The following is a 23,558-nucleotide window of genomic DNA, read 5'->3' as shown; positions in this document are numbered from 1 at the left end:
TAGTATTCTTCCATCTTTCCTCTCTTGGCTTATATGCTATTGCAGGCATTCATTTTGCTTATATATATGTCGCAGACTTCACCACATATTATTATTTAAGCAGTCAGTTATCTTTTAAATAAATTTTAATAATAGGAAAACATCTTATATATTTACTAATGTAGATACCATTTCGGGTGCTCCTCATTTCTTTGTGCAGGTCCGTATTTCCATTTGGTGTCATTTTCCTCTTGCATAAAGACTTTCTTTAACATCTCTTGAAATACAGATCTGCTGGAGTTAAGGATCCACTGGATCCTCAGCTTCTATATGTCTGAAAAAGCCTATATTTTTGGAAGATATTTTCACTGGAAATATAATTCTAGATTGATGGTTTTCTTATTCTTTCAGCTGTCTTCTTATTTGCATTCTTTCTGATGAGAAATCTACTCTGATCCTTATCCCCCGGCCTTGGGCAGTTTTCTCACAAGCATACCCCGTCCTGGGCCTGAACCATGAGGGGACCCTCTACAGAGCTTCGGGTCCCCTCTGCAGTCCCCTTCTTCTCGATATTCCGTCCTGGGCACTCTAGCTGCCTTGGTCTTCCTGGACTCTGAGCTCTGTGTCCGCAACTCAGGGAGTCCACGGGGCTCTGCCTGGGTCCCCCTCCATACATTGTGGCCTGGAAACTCTCTGAAGGATGTAGGCTGGGGTCGTCATAGGGCTCACCGTTTTTTGTTTCCCATCTCTCTTGGGATCACTCTTCTTTGTTGTCTAATATTCAGAACTCTTAAAAACTGTTGTTTCATATATATCTATATATTTTTTGGTTGTTTTAGGCGAGAGGGTACATCTTGGCTGAAAGCAGGAGTCAGAGCCTCTGCCTCCACCACCAGTCCGAGCCATCTCGACACCAGGCTCACTTTACTTTTCCCAAGTAAAGAGCAGGTTGGAATCAGGCGTGCCTGACTTTATCATGTGTCATTGCCTCTCCATCTGGAAAAGAGTGATGTAACTCCTTCAAAACGGAAGTACTTGCATAGTTATTACCAAGTGTGATTCTCTCAAGAGCCAAGTGAAGAAATCGGCATTATTAGCCCATTTGACAGGTGGAGAGTCTGAGGCCCAAAGCGGTATAGTGACCTGCCCGTGGCTACCTAGACAGCGAATGGCAGAGTCAGGACCACACCCGGCGCCCCCGTCCTCCACTCGGGGCTGTACTTGCTGCTTCCTCTCTTCCTCGTAGCAAGGCAGCAGGCGGGGAGCTCAGCTTTCCTTTCTGATCTGTCATGGCACACACATTTCCCCAGTGGGAAGAGGATGAATAATCCCATCCCCCACTAGAAGACACGCAGGAAAACAGTCCCACAAGGAGTGCCATCCTGGGCGGGTATGTGCTGCCGAGATGCACAGCACGTACGGGACAATCTTGAGTTTTTTGACTGTTGCTATGGTGTGTGGACAAAACGAGAGAGTGTTTCCTTGGAAAATTTCATCAGTGACTCATCCTCATTTCTGCAAGGACGGATTGAAGAAATGGGTAAGCCTGGGGGAATGACCCTAATAATAGCAATGTTTGCCACCTTTCAGGAAGCGGGGTGTTATCATTAAGTGGCTTCTTAAGAGCTTGTGAAATACAGCAGAATCGATCACATTCGGAGAGAAGCTGGCATTAGAAAGAGACGGGGAGCTCTGAAATGACTTCTTTTTAATCGAGGCTTTCATTTCCTCCTGGTTACCAGGAAATCTGCCACACAGAGCTATCAGAAGGCCCTGGCCCCTTCAGTGGCCTGTGGGTGTGGAAAGAGAATGGGCTTTGGAAGCTGGAAAGTCTCGGTTTGAATTGCATCTCACCACTACTGAGCCTTAGCTTCCCCGTTTGTAAGATGGGCACAGGGAAGTCCATCATGCAAGGTGGTTGTGATGAGGCAGCTCGGATGAAGTAGCTGGCGCACGGTGCTCACTCATTACCACCATCACACCAGTGGCCCTGAGAGTCTAACAACAAAGAATGATGGCCTGGATGATGGTACTTTCACTCAATGAACTGTGATGGAACGCTACAACTGATGTTGCAGAGATCTCCTCAGCACAGGAGAAGATGCTGATGGGAAATGATGCTGAGGGACCAAAGGAGGAAACAACCTCACATCCAATGAACCACCTGGACTAGAGATGATGGTCAAAGCCTGCCCCACCCAGAGCCCGACTGAGAAGGCCACATGGGCTCCTGACAGGTGGAGGATGTGAGGAGGTAGAACCATGTGTCAATGTGGCAGCAGGGTCAGGGACCCCGCCAGCAGAGGGAGAGGACAGAGGATGCAAGGACATCACTCGTGGCCTCTGAAAGAAGAGAGAGAGGGGAGAGAGAGGGAAGGAGAGAGTGAGGATAACAGGGCAGGGAGAGAGAGGGGGAAGAGAGGAGAAGAGAGAGAGAGAGAAAGAGAGAGACAGACAGACACACACATATATGGAGTAAGAAGAGAGAGCAGCTCCTTGCATCTGGGACCCAGGAACCACAAGGCGTGCTGTCTGTGTTCTCTAGGAGCCCCTCTGCAGCCTTCAGGAACCATGGCCCCTTGCTTGGGTTGGCCTCTGAGGCCACCTGCTCCTTGCAACTCCAAGAGCCCTAACTAAGACAGAAACTGCCAATAGAGTGGACAGAGAGAAAACTGCAAGGAAAGATACCAAAGCACAACTATTCCTTCCTCAAAGTGGGAGTTCTATGGGTTATTTTCTTCTATTTTTGTATTTTCCCCCCAAATTTTCTACAATAAGCATATATTAAGATCTTCATGGGAAAAGAGAACAAAAGCACAGCCCACAGGACCTGCGGTGGCAGTGGCTGTTGGCTCTTTCTCAGGCCCACATTGGCCCTGCCTCTCTCTCCCTCCTTCTTGGGGGCGCTGTGCCTGTGCTGGATGCATGTCCACGTGGACCGCCTCCCCTTTGCCCAGGTCTTCTAGTAATATCCATTTCCTGAGCTGATCTTTCTTCCCCTGCACTTGGGGCTCCTCACACATCTGTCCAGGGGAGGCCTCATTCCATGTGTGAGTTCTGCCCTCTCTGAGTTCCTCCTGGCCTGCTCTCCTGGCTAGAGCAAAAGCAGAACACCCTAGGGCAACTGAAGACAGTATTTCTAAATGGTTAGAGCCCTAGGCTTTGGTGTAAGCTGATCCCAATTCCAAGCTGTACCACTTCCTAGCTGTGTGTCCTTGGGCAAGTTTCTTAACTTCTCTGTGCTCCAGTTTTATTTTCTGTAAAATGGTTTCCAATCATTTTTATCTTATTAGACTTGAGAGGCATACCTGTGATAATGGGTATGACATATTTAGAAAGGTTCTGGACTCAATAAATACCATTTATGATTCCTTGAAAGTCTTTTCCACAGAGTGATGTCTCCTACGCTGCTCTGGCCCCTCTAAGAGGTGGGGAGGCCCGGCTCGTGCTCCTCCTAATTGAGGTTCTAAATGTGGCTAAACTCAGCTTCCTCTCTGCCATCTGCCATCACTAAGTGCCATTGTCCCCCATCATCCTTCACCCTTTGGGTCACAGAAGCAGCTGCCCCCAGTGATGAGGGTGGGGCTTGACCTCAAGAGCAGCCTGGCCGCTCCAGGTGGAGCACCCCTCACCTGGGCTGGGTCTGCTCCTGCTGCTGGCTCCCTTCAGGCCTGTTCATGGAGCTCTGGGGGGCTCAGTTCAGTTCAACTCAATTCAGTAGACATGAACTGAGCCCAGGGACAGGGGCTGGGGCATGCACAGGAGTAAGTCTCATCCCAGAGACAGACACATGACAAGTGACAGGGCTGGAAATGCGGGACCCGTTGTTTTTATAGTGGGGTAGGGAGCTGAGAGTAGGGACTGAAACTCAGAGTGGGGACCTCCCTGTGATGCAGCCCAGCAGTGAGGGCATTGAGGGGAGAAGAGGAGAGCACAATTTTAGGAGCTGTGGATGGTTCGGGATGGCAATCTCATCAATCCAACCCAGTCTAATTCAACCTCATCCAACCCGTTGGGCTAATTAAATCCATCCCACACGGATGGAGGATCGACATGGCGCGGGGATCTGTGCTCGTCAACCGTCTTCGGGAACTCTGCACTCTGACCCAAGACCTAGGCGGGGGGGCACTTTTTTCTTTTAAATTAACTTTAAAAACAGATAAAAATCTCTAGAAAAGTTGCTTTTCCTAAAAGGGAAACTTCAGAGCTGCAGGCCTTTCCCTATGGCCTCTGTGTGTGCTGGCAGCAGAAGCAGGGTCCAGGGGAGGCTGTCCTCTGGGGAAGGTCTTGCTGCACCAGCCTAGACAGGAGGCTGTCCCTGGGTGGAGAAAGCAGCCCCCCATCCCTGCCTTACGTGAGCCTGTCTGTCTGTTAGACGTCGGGTCCAAACCATAAAGCATATTCGTAAATAGCTGCATTATGCACATCCTTAAAAACTCATGCACAATTAGTACATGAATATACAAATGCATTCTTGTTATAAATATTCCAGGGATCCAGAAAGAGTAAAAATCTTGCACACTCAATTCTGTGCCCTTCCTCCGAGCAGCTCTCTGTGTGGTATGCATCTCTCAGAATTTTTCTGTGTGCTACTATGCATACATGTGAATTTATAAATATATGGTTTGGGTTAGCGTGTGGGTATTTTTAATACAAATGGGGCCATATGGTACGTATTGTCCTGTAACATGCTTTTTTCACTTACCAATAGGTCTTGGAAATTTTCCCCAAGGGACTCCCAGGTCTTTCTTACTCGGTTTAGGTGTGGTAGGTGGGTGGGGGGAATACATATGCATTTGCCCCCTTCATTTAATCACCGCATATTGATGAACACCTAAGCTGTTTATAAAGTTTTGCTCTCACAAACAGTGCTGCAGAAAAGATCTTTGTCCATGCTTCTTGGGATCCGTGTGTAAGTGTTTCTTTAGGGCAGATTCCAAGAAGTGAAATTGCTAGATTGAAGGGGATGTATTTTTTTTTTTTTGCTGAGGAAGATTTGCCCTGAGCTAACATCTGTTGCCAATCTTCCTCTTTTTTGCTTGAGGAATAGCCCTGTGCAAACATCTGTGCCGGTCTTCCTCTATGTGTATGTGGGTCACTGACACAGCATGGCTTGATGAGCAGTGTATGTCCATGCCCGGGATCCAAACCCATGAACCCAGGCAGCCGAAGTGGAGCACACCGAACTTAACCACTATACCACGGGGCTGGCCCCTGTGCTTTTTAGTTTTAATGGATCCTCCTAAGTCCCCACCCATCTCTCTAGCCCAAAGTCTCTGCTAGAGCCTTTACACTCCCCTCAGCAGCTGTCTCATCCGCCCTCTCCAGAGATGGGGGGCTTCTTGGCTGGGGTCTTGCTCCCCTTCTGCTTGCTCCTTTTCTAGTCCTCTTGGCTCTTCTACAGACCTTGGCCAAATGCCATCTTCCTGTCCTGGCACCCATTGCATCAAAGGCCCCATTTTAAGGACTCTGAGTGCTATCTCAAAGCATAAAGCTGATACATTGAGGCATGATGGCTCTCATTTCAGAATGACTTTTTGTTCCACAATAGGCTCTGCTGCAGGGTTTGGAGCAATCCATTACCCAATATTGACTAAGCCTGCAATTCATTCATTCATTCATTCATTGGTTTGCAGCGTTAGATTCTGTGCTGGCTGCCGTGGAGCCGTTGCCTTCAAAGGGCATGCTCTCATTGGATGGAGCAAGACATGCAAATAGCATGTGTTATTGGGTAAATTTATATTAATAGCCAGCTGGCTGTTTTAAAGGCTCAAAAAAAGAGAGATCTCAGTAGGTGAGAGACCAGAGATGCTCTGGAGATAGAGCAGTCTAACCGATCAGCACTACGATTTACCAGCCCACAGCGAATGATTACTGGGGCTGTCCAGCCTGTTTGTCACAACATAAAGAAATGCAGCGACTTCTCTGTCCCTGGGCAACAGCTGTTTTCAAGCGTGAAGGAGGAGGGGAGAAAGAGCCAAGGGATGTCTTTTCCAGGTTCTCCTTGCCCCGCCCTGGCCAAGGGGGTGTGACGGTCAGCAGGACTGTGCATATTCATTCATTCATTCATTCTGCTTGATATTTCTAAAAGATTTGTTTGTGATCATCTAACCTTCCTCATTGGCAAAAAAACAAACAAAAAAAAAGATGAAATGGCTTTCAGCTTGAGTATGGAAGTGTCCTCTACAGATATTTTTTTCCTCTTATGAAAAAAAAACATCAGAAACCAAGGCCACGCTGTTCAGAATTCAGATAGCGAGCTGCTCATGAATCAAAAGATAACGTAGTACTGGGCAGCAGGACCCAACCAAAGAATATTCTGATTTATTAACTTGTCTCCTGAGTAAGATAAAGTAGATGAGTCATTAGACATTGGGCCTTCTTTCCTCTGCCTGGGTCCGAGGAGGAAATAAGCCATTGAAAGATCAGCAACTGGCTTCTGGGGTCAGACCCAGGGCAGGGAGGGGCCGGGAGACGCTAGTTCTGCCCTGATGGAGGCTAGTGTGGGTGGGCACCCCAAGAAGTCTAGACTTTGGACCAGGCTTGGAGTTGCCATGACGGTTGGTACCGTTTCTGGCTTATCCCTTTTTCCCTGAACTCAGTAAAGGGACTTTTCTTCTTTTTAGTTCCTAGTGTTAAAGACTGTTTAATTCAGTCACATTGTATCTGAAGGCTAAGCAGAGCTGAAATGGACTGTAAATTATTGAAGTTAGCCCTCAGAGATCATTCTACAGCATTCCGTTCATCCACTCTTCCATCTAAGAATTATAAGACCTGGTATTTTCCCTTGAGAAGTTTATAGCATACTGGGGGCATATTACACAGACTCACAGAGCTCTTAATCTGTGACTGATCGTTTGTTTGTCTGCTTCTCTCGCTAGATCGCAAGCTCCGTGAAGGACCAGGTTCTCTGCTGTATTCTCATCCTAACACAGAACCTGGCACATGGAGATGTTCAATAAATGAATGAGTCAGCAGGAAATGATCAAGGAGCGGGGCAGGAGGGCTCAAGGCTTCGTGTGGATCAGAGGGGGACAGCCGGAGAGCAGTGGGATATGACCACTGGGAAGGGTGACAGCTGGACCAGGATGTGGAATTTGGACTTTATTCTTTGGGTTGGGAAAGACATTAATGGGTATCAAGCAAGAGAGTGACATGATGCAGTGGGCTGTTTCTTTCTCTTTCGTGTTTTCATTTACGCATTCATTCCATTCAATACGATTTATCAAGCATCTTCTATATGTAAGGCACCCTATAAAATGTTGAAGTCTAAAGAACAGAACTAAGATAGAATTGGATCCTCAGAGAGCTCACAATCTGGTCAGGGAGAGAGATAAGTAAACAGATGATCAAAATGGTTAAGTTTTATGCTAGAGATTCACACAGTACACGCCAGGATGGCCTTCTGGAGGAGGTGACATTTGAGCTGAATCTCGAAGGACACATACGAATTAGGTGGGACACATACGAAAGAAAGGGTGGGAAGGGTGTTGCTGGCAGGGAGGGAGAGGGGAGAGCACGTGATGCTCGGGAATGACTGTACACAGTTTACACGGCTGGTGCTTTGTGTGGGAGGCTGGGGGAGTAGAGAGAGAGGCTGCTGGAAAGGTAGGCAGGGGCCAGAGCAGAAAGAGCCGTGAGGAGATTCCCTGACTCCATCCTGTGGGTAATGAGGGAGGGAGATGCTCAGATCTGTATTTTAGGAAGATCACGTTGATGGGGAGAATGGCTCATTCTGCCACAGAGAGGGGCAAGATGGGCAGCAGGGAGACCAGCCAGGCAGCCGTTGTTCTTATCCAGGTGAGGAAACATGAAGCACTGAATTAAAGTAGTGTCTGGGGTGGGGGATAATAACAGCTAGCATTTACTGAGCACTTACTGTATGCCGAGAACTGTTCGACATGCATGCATTCACTCGCTCAGTCCTCCGGCTACCCTCTGAGATAGGAACTGTCATCATTCCCATTTTACACATGAGGAGAATGAGGCACAAAGTCGCCACCTGGTGAATACATATTTGTACTCAGCTATTTACAGGGCTGGGGCATTCAGGGGCAGCGGTAATTTCGGGGTACAGGTGTGGGAACAGGGGAAGAGGATGAGCTCAGTTTTGACTGTTAATTTGAGATGCCACGTTTGGGGACATCTGGATCACTGGGGCTGCAGCTCAGGAAAGAGATCTGGGCTGGGGGTAGTGATCTGAAAGTCATGGTAAAGGGCGAGCTCATTCAAGGAGACTGCAGACCGAGAGAGGCCAAAACAGCATCCTGGAGAGCCCATCATCTTAGGGTGAACAGAGAGGGAATTGCTAATGAGGAGGACTCCGGAGGAGTGGGCAGAGGGCTGAGAAGAAAACCAGACCAGAGTGGAGAAGAGGTCTCAGGGAGGGCGTGGTCAACAGTCCACATGCTGCTGAGACACCAGGTGGGACGGACTGAGGAGGGAAGGGTGTCTGTATGGACAAAGATCGGGTGTAGCCACAAAGACATCACGGGTGATCTTGAAGAAAAGCTTCAGTGGGGTGCTAGAGGTGGGTTGGGAAGTGAAAAGGAGGTGAGGAAGTAGAGATAAGCAAGTCTAGAGAACAGTTTGGAGACTCTTTGTTAGGAAGGAAAGGAGAGGGAGAGGCTGCAAGGCAGAAGGGGAGGCAGGATAGAGTGATTTTACCTCCTTCTAAGGCCTGAGCGCACATATATATATATATATATATATATATATATATATATATATATTTTTTTTTTTTTTGGTGAGGAAGATTGGCCCTGAGCTAACATCTGTGCCCGTCTTCCTCTACTTTGTGTGTGGGACGCCTGCCACAGCATGGCTTGCCAAGTGGTGTGTAGGTCCCCGCCCAGGATCTGAACCAATGAACCCTGGGCCGCCGAAGCAGAACTTGTGAACTTAACCACTAAATCACTGGGCCAGCCCCTTAAGCATATTTTGTGTGGACTCATTTTTGGATTCCCCCACCAGTGCTGAGCACCAATGGGTTCATCCTAGCCCATCAACCATTCTTCTCTTCCCTCCTCTACCCTCTGCCATCACTCCCACCTTGATAAAAACAAGCTCTCATGGTGTAGAAAAAATGGCGAAAAACTGACTATTGGTGAAACCGTGTGGGGATCTGAAGATATTTCTACTTCAGAGGCTGAGTGACAACAAGTGGTTAAGTAGATAAGCTAGGAGATGCTTAATTGGTTCTTATTTTCATCCTTTTATGGGAAATGACGTACCCTGTTGGTCATGGAGGGAACAGCCACATAGCAGGCTAGTCTGCCTTCTGGCACCTCCCTAGTGCTTTCTGGAGCATAACTGGATGCTGCCATATTTATGTGGCTCCAGATTTGGCAGTTTGGAAGTTTCTGAAGGCATGTGTAACAGGTTCCCTCCCCTGCCTTGAGAAAAACTACTGGGCAGGCCTCCATTTCTAATGGGGCCCATGAAGCAGATAAGGACCATGGATCTGGCTGTCAGATTGACAAATGAGTCTTCTCTTTTGAAAGGCACTTAGGAAGTTGTATTTAGAAGCTCGAGAGGAGATGTCAAAAGCAGCCGTGGGGTACCCTACCCAACAGCTGGGCCTGTTTATTTGGGGTAGGGTGGGGATACTGTTTCTCATCGTGAGCCAAGGTGGGATTCCTTCCAAATGTGGGAAACGTGGCCAACCTATGCCAAAGGCAAAAGCTTAGGCTTCTGTAGGAGCCAACTGGGCCCACACATCCTGCCAATGACCTAATTGGGGCCAACAGAACCCAGGCATTTGTGTTTGCCTTTATTTACAGCCAAAAACAGGCTGGTGGGCAGCTGCTCGAGGCAGGGTGTGGTGTGACAATGAGCATGTTCCTGGTACTTTGTATACAGCCCGGGTGAGGAAACAACACGGAGTCCAGGTTGTGGAATGGAACCCTTGTCGTTCCCAGTGGTTCCAAACTGGTAGTGGAAGGGGTTCGTGGTGAGAGTGGAATGCCTCTGGGCAGGGATTTCCATCCCTGGCTCCCCAAGGTGTTTCTGAGAACCTCAAATATAAACCCAGGACCTTGTTTTCCAGAGAATTTCCTAAGCAATGAGGCTGGTGGTCAACCAACCACCCAGGATCTCCAGGTTCATTCTCAGGCCTACCAAGACGTACTGGCAAGGTGGTTGAATAAATATTTGATGAATACTTGGATAAACATTTAGAAAACAAGAGTTGCCTCCAGGCTCTTTGAGGAGCGGGTAGGAGATGATAACAGTCTTCTGATATCAAATCATGACTAGGGGTTCCAGCAGGATTAACAATCACCCTAAATTAGGGGCAAAGGGTCCAAGTGGTGATGTCAACTTTGAAGACAGTTTGTCTTGTGCCCTTCCCACTTGAACACACCAGCGTTGCACTTGCACAGAGATTCACTCACTCATTTAATTCTCCCCAGATTCCAGAGTTCTGTCCTGGCCCTCTCGTCTGTTCCATCCACTCACATGTACCCAGGTGGCTTCCAGATCTATAGCTCTAGCCTTGACCCCTTTCATGAGGTTTTGGTTTCATGGGAGTCTCTAAGTTTGCGGCCAGAAATGATACAGATATCATCATCTATCACAGGCTGGCTTAGCCTCAGGGAGGAAGAGGGAGCTCAGGGAAGATTTTAATAGGAGTTTTGGCAGGGGTGGGGGTGGGGAGGCAGGGAGAGCAGTAGGGTGTAGCATTGAGTGCTAGCTGAGCATAGAGTGCATTCATCCTTTCAACAACGCACATTTACTAAGCTCATATATAAGCAAGACACTGGGGATATAGAATCTGAAAGACACAATCCTGGCTCTCAGGGGGCTCCCGGTCTATCATGAGACAATGGCTGATGGGAGCTAAGGAAGGCAGTTCTTAAGGGGCAGGTGTAAGGACCGGTGATGCACAAGGGGAGGGAAGTCCTACAAGGAGAGGTCTGTATCTCTCAGGAGTGTGACAGAATTGCCAAACAACCCACTTCATTCTGTGGGTGCTGCAAGGCTGGGACCAGGTCTTGCTGATCTTCGTTTTCCCAGCACAGTAGATGCTCAGTGAATATCTGCTGAAGGAATAAATGAACGTACAAAGTGTTGTACAGAGCAACTAGCTGCTCCTTGGGGAGTGGCGGGATGGGAGGGGGAAGGTCTTAGAAGAGACCATGATCTTTGAGCCGTATTTGGAAATAGGAATAGGCCTTTGGTAGACAAGACAAGGAAGGGATTCTGGGCAGAGGGAACAGTGGCTGCAAATGCACAGAGGCAGGCATCAAAGAGCATGGAGTGGCAGATTGTCCTCCAACACTGAAATGTAGGGTACATGTTGGTCAATCACAGGCAGATGATGAGGCTGGAGAGGGGGCGGGGCCAGCTGAACAGGGCCTCAGAAGCCATTCTAAGGGGTTGGGTTTTGCAAATTACAGGAAGTCTGAGGATGTAAGGGTTTTATAGGTGGGGTAGCGACGTGACCACCAAGTGTGTGGCCTGAGGAAGGAGCACTACTGAGGAGCAGACCCAGACCCTCTCTTGTAAAGTTTCGGGTCTGCTATTTACCCCAGTTCATGCTTCTCTCTAGTAGGCACCCAGGTCCTGCCTCCCAGACCCAGGGAGGGAGGTTTATCTCAGACATCCTTGTCACAGTTTACCTTAGCACCCTACGCCAGCTGGCATGACGGAGGGAGTCAGCAGCTGGCAGAGCAGGGAACGAGTGCAAAACTGATGTCGGCCCAACTTCCAGGGGACACCTGTGTGCTTGAGTGACAGGCAGGACTCCCCACACTGTCAATGCTGGAGGCTCTTTGAGGTCATCTAACTGAGCCCTCCCATTCTGTGGATGGGAAACCCGAGACCCAGGGACGGAAGCAGGCTGTCCAAAGTCCCACTGCACAGTCAGAGCTAGGGTCCAGGCCTCCGTGCTCCCGGGCTGCTTTTCTCTCCACACACAGATCTGGCTTCAGAGCTGAGCCCTGCTGCTCCCCTAGCTATGGCCCCTCAAGCAAGTTAACTAACCGTGCAGTTTCGTCATCAGAACTTGGAGATATCAAGACTTCCCCTGCGGGGTTGTTGTGGGGGATTAAATGAGATAACGTGTGTCAAGTGACCCTATAGGTAAATGCCTGGCAGGTAGTTAGTAGTAATTATCACCATTCTCCCCCTCTCGGGGGTTCTGTTTCTGCTCCCAGCCTGTTATCCCACTGCCTGTCTCTGGTGGTGGTCCTAGGGTCACGCAGGGGCTCCTCCAGCAGGTGGGCTAGCCACGGGGCATTTCTCAGGTTGGCCAGGAAGGCAGGAACACACCTGGGCTTAATTGGGTTTAGAGCAAATGCTGATTAAAAACAGTAATCTTTGCTCTGGATTATAGACCAGTAGTGTGTTCTTTTGGGTACCAAATAAAATGAAAAAAATATTGATAGCCATGTGTGTGTAGTTTTATACGAGTGGGATAATTTTTTTCTTTGAGGAAGACTGGCCCTGAGCTAACATCTGTGCCCATCTTCCTCTAGTTTATATGTGGGACGCCTACCACAGCACGGCTTGATAAGCGGTGTGTAGGTCTGCACCCAGATCCGAACCGGCGAAGCCTGGGCTGCGGAAGTGGAATCCACAAACTTAACCACCACACCACCGGGCCGGCCCCGTGGGTGGGATGATTTTGACCACGCAGAAGGCCTTTCCCATTCACAAAGGGACGCGTGGCAGGATTCCTTTACGTCACCAGTTCCTCTTGGGGCTCTCACTCAGGAGGCACTTCCCTAGCATGATTCACCCCAGATTTCCAGGAAAAGACCCCCTGCTCCCCATGGTCTTGTCACCCCTGGCCTTCTTGCAAGATTTTGAGCTGAAGCAGCAGATTCCTGGAATGGGAACGATGCAGCCACTAGAGACTATAAGACGGGCCATGATTTTAGGTGCCCCCAAGAAAGAAAAAGCACCGCCAATTGTAGCTGTGAGGTGCCATTGCTTGGGAAAGGAATTTCGATTTCAAAAACATTACCATGTGACAAAAATAGGAATCCTAGAATCAATGAAACGCAGTGTTTGAGGACCAGGGTCAGCTGGAAAGGTTAGTACTAATGGCAGAGGGAGAACATAGACATGGGGGCCCATCCCCAAATTATACTTGCCTTAACATTATTTAATTATTATTTTTTCTTTGTGAAAGAAACCACTAATATGTGGGCTCTGTAACGAAAGACACTGGGCTCTGTTTTGTTCACCACTGTATCCCCACCACTTCCCTCATAGTAGGCATTCAACAGATATTTGCTGAATGGATAAATAAAACAAAGCCACGTTCTAAAACACGTAGAAAACCCAGAAAAGAAAGTGAATCATTCATAATTCCCCCACTGTGGGTATTTTGGCTTATTTCCTTTGAGTCTTATTTCCTACGGATATGCTCTTTTATATACATGTAAACATAATGTATTATTAGATTTAGCTCCGGGATGTGTTTTTGTATTTCTCTATTAATATAAATGAAATGATGAAATGAGATGATGCAGAAATGCTTTTAAGATGGTAAAATGTTTAACCAAATATCTTATTATTAGTTATAATAATCATAGCAATACTGATATGAATGAGGCTGACTTTCTGAGAATATACTTCAAAGCAAACGACGAAGTTGCCCTCTGAAGCTGCGACTATGTTCTGCTCCTGCTCACCATGGGGAGTCCCTCTGCTTCCTAGTGGGAAGATAAAGAGATTTAAGGGCTCTTAGAAATCACCAGCTCCAACTTCCCATCCAGCCCAGAAATTTCCTCAGTGTCACTAAAGGAGGGAAAGCAGAGCTGGGCGAGGAATGAGCACTTCTCTCTGGCCGACGACAAACAGCAATCTACAAAGAACTTCCTTCTTTCCACCCTTCGCTAGCAGTGAAATGAAGTTACACCGTGGGTTTCAAAGAACGCTGTTCATTCTGCAAACAAACAGCAATGTGGACGCCAGAGATGGCAACACAAGTCAGTCAGTCCTGATAGGTGTGGCAGCTACATTCAATAAGCCACAAAGTCAGATTTGGTTTGGACGGCTAGTCAAAAATTCACCTTTAGATATGAATGCAAACTGGTGCAGTTACTATGGAAAACAGTATGGAGGTTTCTCAAAAAATTAAAAATAGAAATACCATATGATCCTGGTATCCCACTACTGGGTATTTATCCAAAGAACATGAAATCAATAATTCAAAAAGATTTATGCTCCCCTATGTTCATTGCTATAGAATGGAATACTACTCAGCCATAAAAAAGACAAAATTGTGCCATTTGTGGCAACACGGATGGACCTTGAGGGTATTATGCCAAGTGAAATACGTCAGACAGAGAAAGACAAATACCATACAATTTCACTCATGTTGAAGATAAACAAAGAAACACACGGATAAGGAGAACAGATTGCTGGTTACCAGAGGGGAACGGGGGAGGAGTGAGGGCTAAAGGGGTAAAGGGGCACACGTGTATGGAGACAGATAAAAACTAGACTACTGGTGGAGAGCACAATGCAGTCTCTGCAGAAGCTGAAATACAATAATGTACACCTGAAATTTACAGTCTTATAAGCCAATAAGACCTCAACAAAAGAATTAAAAACAAACAACAATTCACGTTTAGATAGTCAAGAATTCAGGTACAAGCTCATTAGTCTAACCCATGCCTGGATCTTTGAAGGGAGGAGGGGTTACTCGTACAAAACGCCGAAGGGAGGACTGAAGAGTTCCTCTCCTTGACCAAACTCCAGCCAGGCCCCTCTGAGCCTTCTTCTCAACTAGGCCTCAATAGTGGCCTATAAGCTTGAACAAACACTATCGTAGTTTCTAACAGCTCAAAGCTGCACCCCTAGGATGACCCTGGCCCCTTAAAGTCCCTGCCTGAGAAAACTCAAGGCTGCCAAAAGAATTTACTATTTGTTCCTGCCAACACCTCAAGATAAAGTCTCCGCCTCCCCGTCTCTGTGGGAAGGTAGGAGCCTAACTTCGGGAAGCGCCAGTCAGCAAACTGTTTCACATGGTTTCACAGGGTTTCACATGGACCAATCCCTTCTTCCCACCCGTAATTTTTCACTTCCTTGACTCTGCTCAAGCCCGCTTTGTTCCCTGTCCTTCATTTTTTCTTTGAAATGCCTACTCACCTCTGTACAAACAGCAGCTGAGTTCAGCTCAGGCTGAATCCTCCACCCAGTTGCAATGGTGTATTACTAATTAAAACCTGTCCTTGCCACTTTCACCAGCGTCCAGCTTTGTTTAGCTCTGACAGCACCCCAAGACTGGCTACGACACCTTGGCTAATAGCTCGGGCTCCGGCTCACCCAGACTGCCTCTCTCTTTGCACGCCTTCACCTGCTAGTCTGCGTTCTCACTCTTCCTGACTCGAATCCTCAGCCCTGAACCTGGCTCCCTGTCATCTACTTTGTGCCCTCCTTCTTCGTCCTTAAAGATGAGGTCTTCTGGTTACACTGCTTGGGTCCCACCTTGCACACCTTTGCTTACTCCACTTCCACTCACCCTGTCTCCTCAGTCTCTGGGGCCCGTAGAGGCCGGGCCAACCTCCCAGCCTCCTCTGCCCTTGCCTCAAAGCTGCTACGTGCTGCCACCCGCTACGTGCTGCAGCGGAGGCTGATCTTGGCCGGTAGCCACTGCTGGGGCATTAAGCACAGGGCTCAGGTCCTGAGGCCTGCACCATCAATGCTTTCCCAGAGATTAAAAAATACAGCTCGCTTACAGATTTAAAACCAGTTTCTAATGCAGAATATTATTTTATAATGGCTAAACAGGTGTGATCAGTACTAGATGAAAGAGGACATTTGAGCCAAATTTTAAAAACAAGCTGAGCTCGTAAGTTCCACGTGTATCTCCCTGCTGACTCTTCCTCCACTGTTCTCCCTGATTCTTCCCTTCTCACCCCGAGAGCCGAGAGCTGGTGCCTCCTACCGCTCACTGACCTGACTCATGTCAGACGTGAGGCTGGGCCAGTCCTCACCCCATGGACATGCAGAGTTGACACAGCAGTCCTGGCTGGCTGGGAGAGTCCCTTCTCTGGTGCGAAATCAGAGAGAGGAGGCAGCAGCCGAGGCTAGAGGTCTCCCTCCACTTGAGCTCTATTACAAGACTGAAGTCCCCATTCCTCTTCCTTTCTGCAGGCCACTTTGCATTGTATTCACACAAGTGATGAAACGTCAAACCCTGGTTAGCAGTTTCCCTGAGCATCCACTGTCCCCTGACACCCAGCCTCCCCCTCTGAAAGAATTTCCCCCCCTGAAAGAATTTCCCCCCCAGAATGTTCTGGAAAAAACCCTCCAACCAATTCAACGAAAAATAAAATAAGCTGGGTTTCCCTCACACCCAATTTTAGGAACTAACAGGTGGTACAGGAGAATGGGCTTATGAAGGTTAGCAGACTCTTGTCTCCAGTTTCAGGGTGAGCCCCTTTCCTGAGCCCAGCCCTGCTCCAGCCTGTTAGGTGGATTCAGAGCCTTCCAGGAGTGGGAATGCCATTTCTCCTCCTTGTGCCTCTGCAGGTGACTGGGATAGGCCAAGGAGCACTGATCTGGGGAGCCCAGGGAACTTACCCTCTGCTCCTGTGTGGCCACGAAAGTCTGGAACCCTGGAGCCACCCCAAAGCCCAGCTCTTGGATGAAAGGTGGCTCAGACTGACTGTGGATCTGAACTTTCACTCCTGCTTCAAACGTCGTTTCCTCTGAAAGAACAAAGATGGACAGAGGCATGGGTCAGTGACAACAGGTGCTCATGGAATCCTGGGACTGAAAAGCTGGAAGGGACACTAGAAAGGCCAAGTGGAGGGCAGAATAATGGCCCCCAAACTGTCCACATCCTCATTCCTGGAAACGGTGACTATGTTACCTTAGGTGGCAAAAGGGACACTGCAGCTGTGATTAAGTTAGGGATCTCGAGATGGGGAGATTATCTTTGACTATGCAGTATAATCACAATGGTCCTTATAAGAGGGAGGCACGAGGGTCAGAGTCAGAGAGAGAACGGAAAAATGCTTTGCTTTTGGCTTTGAAGATGGAGGAAGGAGTCACAAGCCAAGGGATGTAAGTATTTTCCAGCAACTAGTAAAGACAAAGGCAATGGATTTCCCCCTAGAGCCTCTAGAAGGAACACAGCCCCCCTAAAACCTAGATTTTACCCTAGTGAAACCGACTTTGGACTTCTGGCCTTCAGAACTGTACCATAGTGAAACTGCATTGTTTGAAGCCACTAGGTTTGTGGTGATCTGTTATAGTAGCAATCAGAAGCTAATTCAGATCAGTTAGGCCAATTTCCTGCTTCAGCCTCCAAAACTGTAGAATGGGATTAGAAAGTGAGTCCAGCACCTTTATTTTATTTACTAACTTCTCTGCTGGACCATGAGCTGAAGGCGAGGAGAACAGGAGGAGGAAAACAGGATGACACAGCAGTAGAAAGAAAAGCACAGGGCTTGCCTGTGTGCCACGGTGCCCGCCCCTTGGATCTGCAGGAGATGGGCAATTAGGAGAGCAGCTTCTGCCTTTTTTCTTTGGCAGGAGAAAAGGCCCTTGGCAGTGGGAGGTGGCAGGGGTGGCAGAAGGTGGTGGGAAAGCAGAGCCTGGCTCCTCCTGTATGTTGGTGTTCAAAATTGCTGGAGAGTGCGCCTATGGGATGTATCAGCCTTTGCTGGGGCTCCTTCTCTGTCTTACTCTTTCCAAATAGCCTGCAGAACGAGCTTTCCAAAATGCAAAGCTGTGTCACTCTCTCCTGTGCTTATGAGAAGCCCAGTCTCCTTAACCTGCTCCTGTTCCAGCCTTGCCCTGGGCAGCCCTCTGCTTCGTGGCACCACGCGGTCCAACCCTCCAGGGCTGCCCAGACTGGTTGTTACTCGTCCCTGCTCTGCATGGATGCACATGCATCTCTGTATGCCTGGAACGTCTTTCTACCTTGTCCACCTCACCATCTCCCTACTCATCACTGAAGATTCAACCCCAGCCCCACCCAAAGCAACTCCTTCTCTTGCTCTGATGTATTCTTCACATATTCCTGATAAAGCCTCTGCCACACCATGTAATAAACCTTTATCTGACGGTCTCTTCCATCAAGCTGGAGCGTCCTGAGGCCAAGTTCTGGACCTTCTCTATGGATCTCAAATGTCCCTGCGAGGGCCAGGCACATAGCAGATACCTAGGGAACCCCTGCTGAATGAACAAATGAGAGATTTGTGACTCATACCTCACTCACTTATGATTGGCAAGGCCAACCTAGAGTCTAAATCAAGGAGTGTCCTAAAAGCAGAAAATGGGGAGAAGATGGGTAAATGCAGAAATGAAGGAAGATGGAGGTGGGGGGAGAAATGGAGGTCAGAGGTCAGAGAGGGAGGGATGTGTCAGCACTGGGGCCATAGCCTGGGAGAGTCTGGGGACACACACTGAAGCTGGCACAGAAGAGAAAGGCAAGGAAGGAAGGGTTGGGGCCAAGCATGGGAATGGGCAGGACCCATGGACAGCCTGGGACCAGTGACCAAGCGGAGGAAGGGGGTCCGGAGCTGGATGAGAATTCCCAGGTCGGGGGTACATGGAGAGAAAGGTTTAGTAGTAGACAGGGACCCGAGGGAAGGATAGGCAGGGCTTTCAAAGTCTAGATGAGCAGTCAGTGGCTGACACGGGGTTCAGGCAAAAGAGAGCCTTGGCCGAGAGCCCTTCCATCCTGTGTCTTCATGGAGCAGGCGAGAATCCCGGGCCATCCACGAACACATCCCCCTTCCATCCAGCAGTCAACCATTCTGTGATCTCTCTACCCAGATCACTCCGTCCAAACGCCTGCCCACACGTCCCTCTGTGCCTGTGGTTTTGTGTACCTCTCTCCCATAGGTGGTGAATGCCTCAAGAGGAGAGTGCTCCCTACTCATCCCAGAGCCCACTGCCTGGCCTTGGGTCTGATGGGCAGAGGAGAAGGGAAGCAGTCAGCTTTTAGTGGCTGTGTTCCTAAGGCCTGCCCAAAAGAGGGGCTGAGGAGAGGCCGGGGAGCCGGAAGAGCAGGCTCTGATGGGGAGAGGCGTGAACGGGGAGCGATGTTGGGATTACGAGGATGTGTGTGTTGGAATGAACTGAAAGCATGTTCCATGAGCTGCGGGGCAGAACGGGAGAGATGCCAACACTTGTTTTCCAGAGCTAGCTGAAGCTGCGTGCCTGCTACATAGCTGAGCTTAAGAAACCTTGGAGCCAGTAAGACAGGCTCAAAGGAGGGGTCCTGTGGCTTACGGGGAGAAATGAAAAATGAAGCCTTTCTGTCAGAAATGCTGCGAGTAACAGGCAAAGCAGAGAGGCCAGGCGTGCGTGCATTAGGGAGAGCCGCCTGAGGCTGATCAGACTGGGTGGGATTCGGAAGGGGAGATTATTCCAGAAGCAGCAGGAACGGGGGCAGAGTAAAATCCTAAAGTAGCGTCATATCTCTACAAACATCAATGACTGAATGCAAAGAGCGAAAGAAGGTGCTGGATAATGTTTCTGTTCTCTTTGGAACCAGCACTGTCCAGTGGAACTTTCTGCCAAGATGGAACATTCTATAATCCGTACTATCATATGGTAGCCACTAGCCACATGAAGGGTGACTAATGCAACCGAGGAACTGAGATTTTAATTAGTTAACTACTTAATCCCCCCAACCAGCTTCACTGAAGTATAATTGACAAATAAGACTGTAAGGTATTTAAAGCACACCACATGATGATTTGATGTATGTATACACCGTGGAAGGATTTCCCCCACCGAATTAATTAGCACATCCATCACGCCACATATTTATCTTTTTTTCCTTGCTTTATTTATTTTTAATTTAATTTAAATTTAATTCCTTACCTTCCATTTAAATAGGCACATGTGGTTAGTGACAACCTGGTGTCCAGCCAGGGCAGTGTAGCTGTAGAATGTCACCTGTGAGCAGTGCCCAGCCCTCTCAGAGCAGCGGGGAGGAGAGGACGCCACCACCATGCTCTCCTAAGCAGGTACCCCTGTGGGTCTCTCGTCTGGAGGTGGTGGGTGACTGGGCGGGGTTCTGAGCAGCAGGACTGGGCGCCTTCATGGCCAGCCCACGACTGTGGCCCCATGTCCTCTGTGGCCCTGCTTTTCACAAGGCACCACTTCCTCTAGCATCTCCAGGGAGAGTTTGTTTCTCTTCCTTCCTAGAAATGCCCTTGGCTTCCCTCCAGGCTTGTTCTCCAGTTTGACAGTGAACCACAGCCCCCTGCAGTGTCTGCCCCACATCCACTCTCAGTCTCCCACATTTCCTGACGCTGTCAGTGCAAATATGAAGACCTGATTAAGAGCTGGAGTTATCCAACACGGACCATTAGAGCCAAAGGCTCAGACTAGGTACCTCAGAGGTTCTCAAACTTGAATGCACACTGAGCTCACCCCGGGAGCTCCGGGCGATGATTCTGTGGACCAGAGCCTAGAAATTCCGATTCGGTCATGCCAGGCTGGAGCCGAGGAATCTGCATTTCCGGGGATTCTGATATAGGTTATCTGGAGTCAACCACATTTGGGCAAGCAGACATCTAGTCCAGAAAGGGGAAGCAACTTGCCCGAGGTCACACAGCATGTCAGGAGTATAGCAGTGGGTAGAGCCAGGTCTCCTGACTTTCAATTCAGCAATCTTTCTACTCCACTAGGGGTGTGGTTTACTTTGTGTGAGCAGACACCCTGGTTCACAGGTCGAGAGTTCTGAGTCGGGGTTGGAGAAAGAGAATATCCCTTCATTGTCTTATCCCCAAAGCCCCTAGCACGGTACCTGGGACAGTGCTCAATGATTGTCAAATGATGTCAATGCGTGAAGAAGTGTCCTCTGCCGAGTCTGTTCCCTACCCTTGGACCAGCTATGAGTGTGCCCAGGGTCTGGTTGGACACCAGGAAACACCCGCAGTGCATGCTGCCCAGCAACTAGCTTCCTCCACTCAGGAGGTCTCATCCACTGAAATGCAGGTGCGCTGCACACAAAGCAACAGCAACAGCAGCAACAGAAGAATAACAGTAACTGGGACCACCCATACCATTTTCGGGTCCCGGTGCAAAATGAAAACGTGGGGCCTCATTAAAAAACTATGAAGAATTTCAAGACAGCAGTAGCAGAGCATTAAAGCAAGAGTGTGGCCCTTCTGAGCACCGGGGTCTGTGTGACTGCACAAGTCGCACAGCTGGGAAGCCAGTTCTGCCAATCACCCAGATGGGTGCTGGACGGGATTGTCCACATCCTCATTGTCCTCTCACCACTGAATGATTCAACACTGCACTGCTTCAAACAGCGCAGGCCCCTAGTGCAGTGAAGGATTTGTTTATACATCACGAACACCACACAGGATTCAAAGCCCCAGGGAGAGGGAGAGAGAGAGAGCACAGAGAGAGGGAAGTTCTTACACACGGTGTTAGGAGCCCTTGCTAATTGAGACCAAGCTGAAACCCAGACAGCTTAACAAGAAAGATAATGTCGAATCAGGAGGAGGGTGGGAAACATGCTCAAGCTGCAGAATCTGGAATTTCCCAGCACTTTTCAGGAGCACGGCCATGGCAGCGCAAGGTGAAGTCTACCTGAGGAGTGTTTTCTGTATCTGCAGAAGGATTTGGGAGCTCCGTGCGGGGAGACAGGGAGCGACGGGGAGAATGCATAACGGGGCAGGGAAAGTACATCGCAATAAAAGAAGCTTAGATCCTTAATCTTTGCAAATCACAGGAAACATGCCAAGGAAATAAACACTGGAGAGGAGAAGGAAGGGAAGCTTCTCTGAAAAGCCAGAGGAATTTTCTAGGCTAAGGCAGGGATGTGCTGATACAAAGCAATCTTGTGTTGGACGAAACTGATTTTATCACAGTGGCTAGGACAGCTAGACCGAGAGGAGAGTGGGGGAGGGATGCCAGTCATATGGCGGGGGGAGGTCCCAGTGCACAACAGCTTCTGCCAGTCCTTCCACTCTGCCCCCTGCCCTGGGAGCTACACTCCTATAGACTATAGGGATGGGTTCCCTTGCCCTCTGGCTTCTCGTTGGGTTCAGCCAATGGTGGGCCCAGGTGGGAAACCGGAGGGGAGATGGATATCCAGTCTCTCAACTCTACTTGCTGGGTCACTGTGGTTAGCTGCAGGTCTCCTTGGAAAGCCATGGCTCTAGGTTGGGGGCTGGGGGGTCCTCTCCATATTGCCCTCTCTCTGGGGTCTGATACCAGCTCTTTTCCGCCTCCCCTAGGCATGGTAATGGCTCTCCCTGCTGCCAGGCCCAGGCTGTGCACCATCCCACATGCCTTCCCTAAGCCTTGCCCACACCTTTGTAAATAGTCCTTCATTAATCTTTTCTTGTGTTACCCAGCCCATGAGTACTGTTGATTTCCTGCCTGGATCCTGATTGGCAGAGCCCCCAGAGGGCATCTCTGAGAGACAGCAGGAGGCCCCTCTAGCACCGCGCACTGAAGGACAGTCATAGTGTTTGAGCACTCTTAGTGATGGAGACCTCGCCACCTGCAGGGGCAGCCCATGGTTTCCAAAGTTCATCCTTATATTGAGTTGAAAACAGCCTGCTTATAGGTTTCCCCCCTGCTCCTAGCTCCACTCCTTCTTTCACTTGACATCCTTTCAGGGATCTGAACATGCATACTGTGACCACCAGCGTCTTCTTGTTTCCATGCTAACTTCCTCAGAAGAACTTACCCCTGTGTGTGTTTGCTTCCGAGGCCTCGCTAGTAGAGGGACGTTGGCCTGGCCCGACTTCTGTGGGGAGGGGCTCGGGACCCTCTCCCCATCTCCCCCAGGACAGCCAAGGGCCCTGCATGGCGTATGGAGCTCCTGGGACTCACCTCACACACTGGGTGGGGCCAGGGTGGGCAAGGCTTGCACCCAGAGACAGGGTCCCCCTCTCCCAAAGAGGTGAGCTGGGTGTTCTGAGAGAGGTGGAAACCCAGGCTCTGCCACCTGGCAGGTCAGAAGCAGAGAGAGCCTAGGACAGTTGGTTAAATACCTGGGTCTCTGGGGTCAGGCAGGGCAAGGTGGAGTCCAGCTCTGGGACCTTTGGCAAGTTATTCACTCTCTTGGAGCCTCATTTTTCTACAAAATCTGCAGAATGGATTCGCACATTATAATGAATCCTTCTTCACAGGGCTATTGACGTTGCATACAAAGCCCTTAGCACAGAGCCTGGTGCTTAAGAAAAGCTCACTGATTTGTAGTGCTATCAGCATTGTTAATTCAGTGTCTGGCTTTCTACGAAATCCAGCTGGATCAGCGTGGTTTCACACTCCTCTTTCCTCATGCCACTCCCTGCACCTGGACTAATCCTTCCTCTCTCCCCTTCCATCAGGTTGGCCCCTACCCAGCATCACTGTCACCAGCTCCTGGAAGCCCTCCCTCCCATGGGCACCCCAACTTTGCAAACTTACCATTTCCACACCTGGTTGTAACTCTCTCTCCACTAAGATGGAGCGACCTCTTCGGGACAGGGTCCATGTTTTATTTATGTTTATATGCATAATGCCTACATGCAGTAGGTGCTCAGTAAATGCTTGCTGAAGTGAACAAAACAGCACAGCTGACCTGAGATTCCCAGAATCCCACCCCCCTGGTTTTACAAGGGAGACAGAGATGCTGAGACAGTGGC

General features: G+C 49.2%; 1 protein-coding gene across 2 annotated transcripts in view; it reads right to left on the bottom strand.

The window, feature by feature from the left end:
* ASIC2 (acid sensing ion channel subunit 2) overlaps positions 1-23,558 on the bottom strand; it is a 995,375-nt gene that overhangs the window by 54,049 nt on the left and 917,768 nt on the right. For both annotated transcript variants that reach the window (XM_070560848.1, XM_070560847.1), the window contains exon 3: positions 16,522-16,649. In XM_070560848.1, coding sequence (XP_070416949.1) covers positions 16,522-16,649 — 128 coding nt within the window. The remainder of the gene's footprint in view (positions 1-16,521; positions 16,650-23,558) is intronic.

This window comes from Equus przewalskii, chromosome 10, assembly GCF_037783145.1.
Source record: "Equus przewalskii isolate Varuska chromosome 10, EquPr2, whole genome shotgun sequence".
Classification (NCBI taxonomy): Eukaryota; Metazoa; Chordata; class Mammalia; order Perissodactyla; family Equidae; genus Equus; species Equus przewalskii.
The sequence above is the reverse complement of the archived record's forward strand: the minus strand, read 5'-3'. Positions and strand labels throughout refer to the sequence as shown.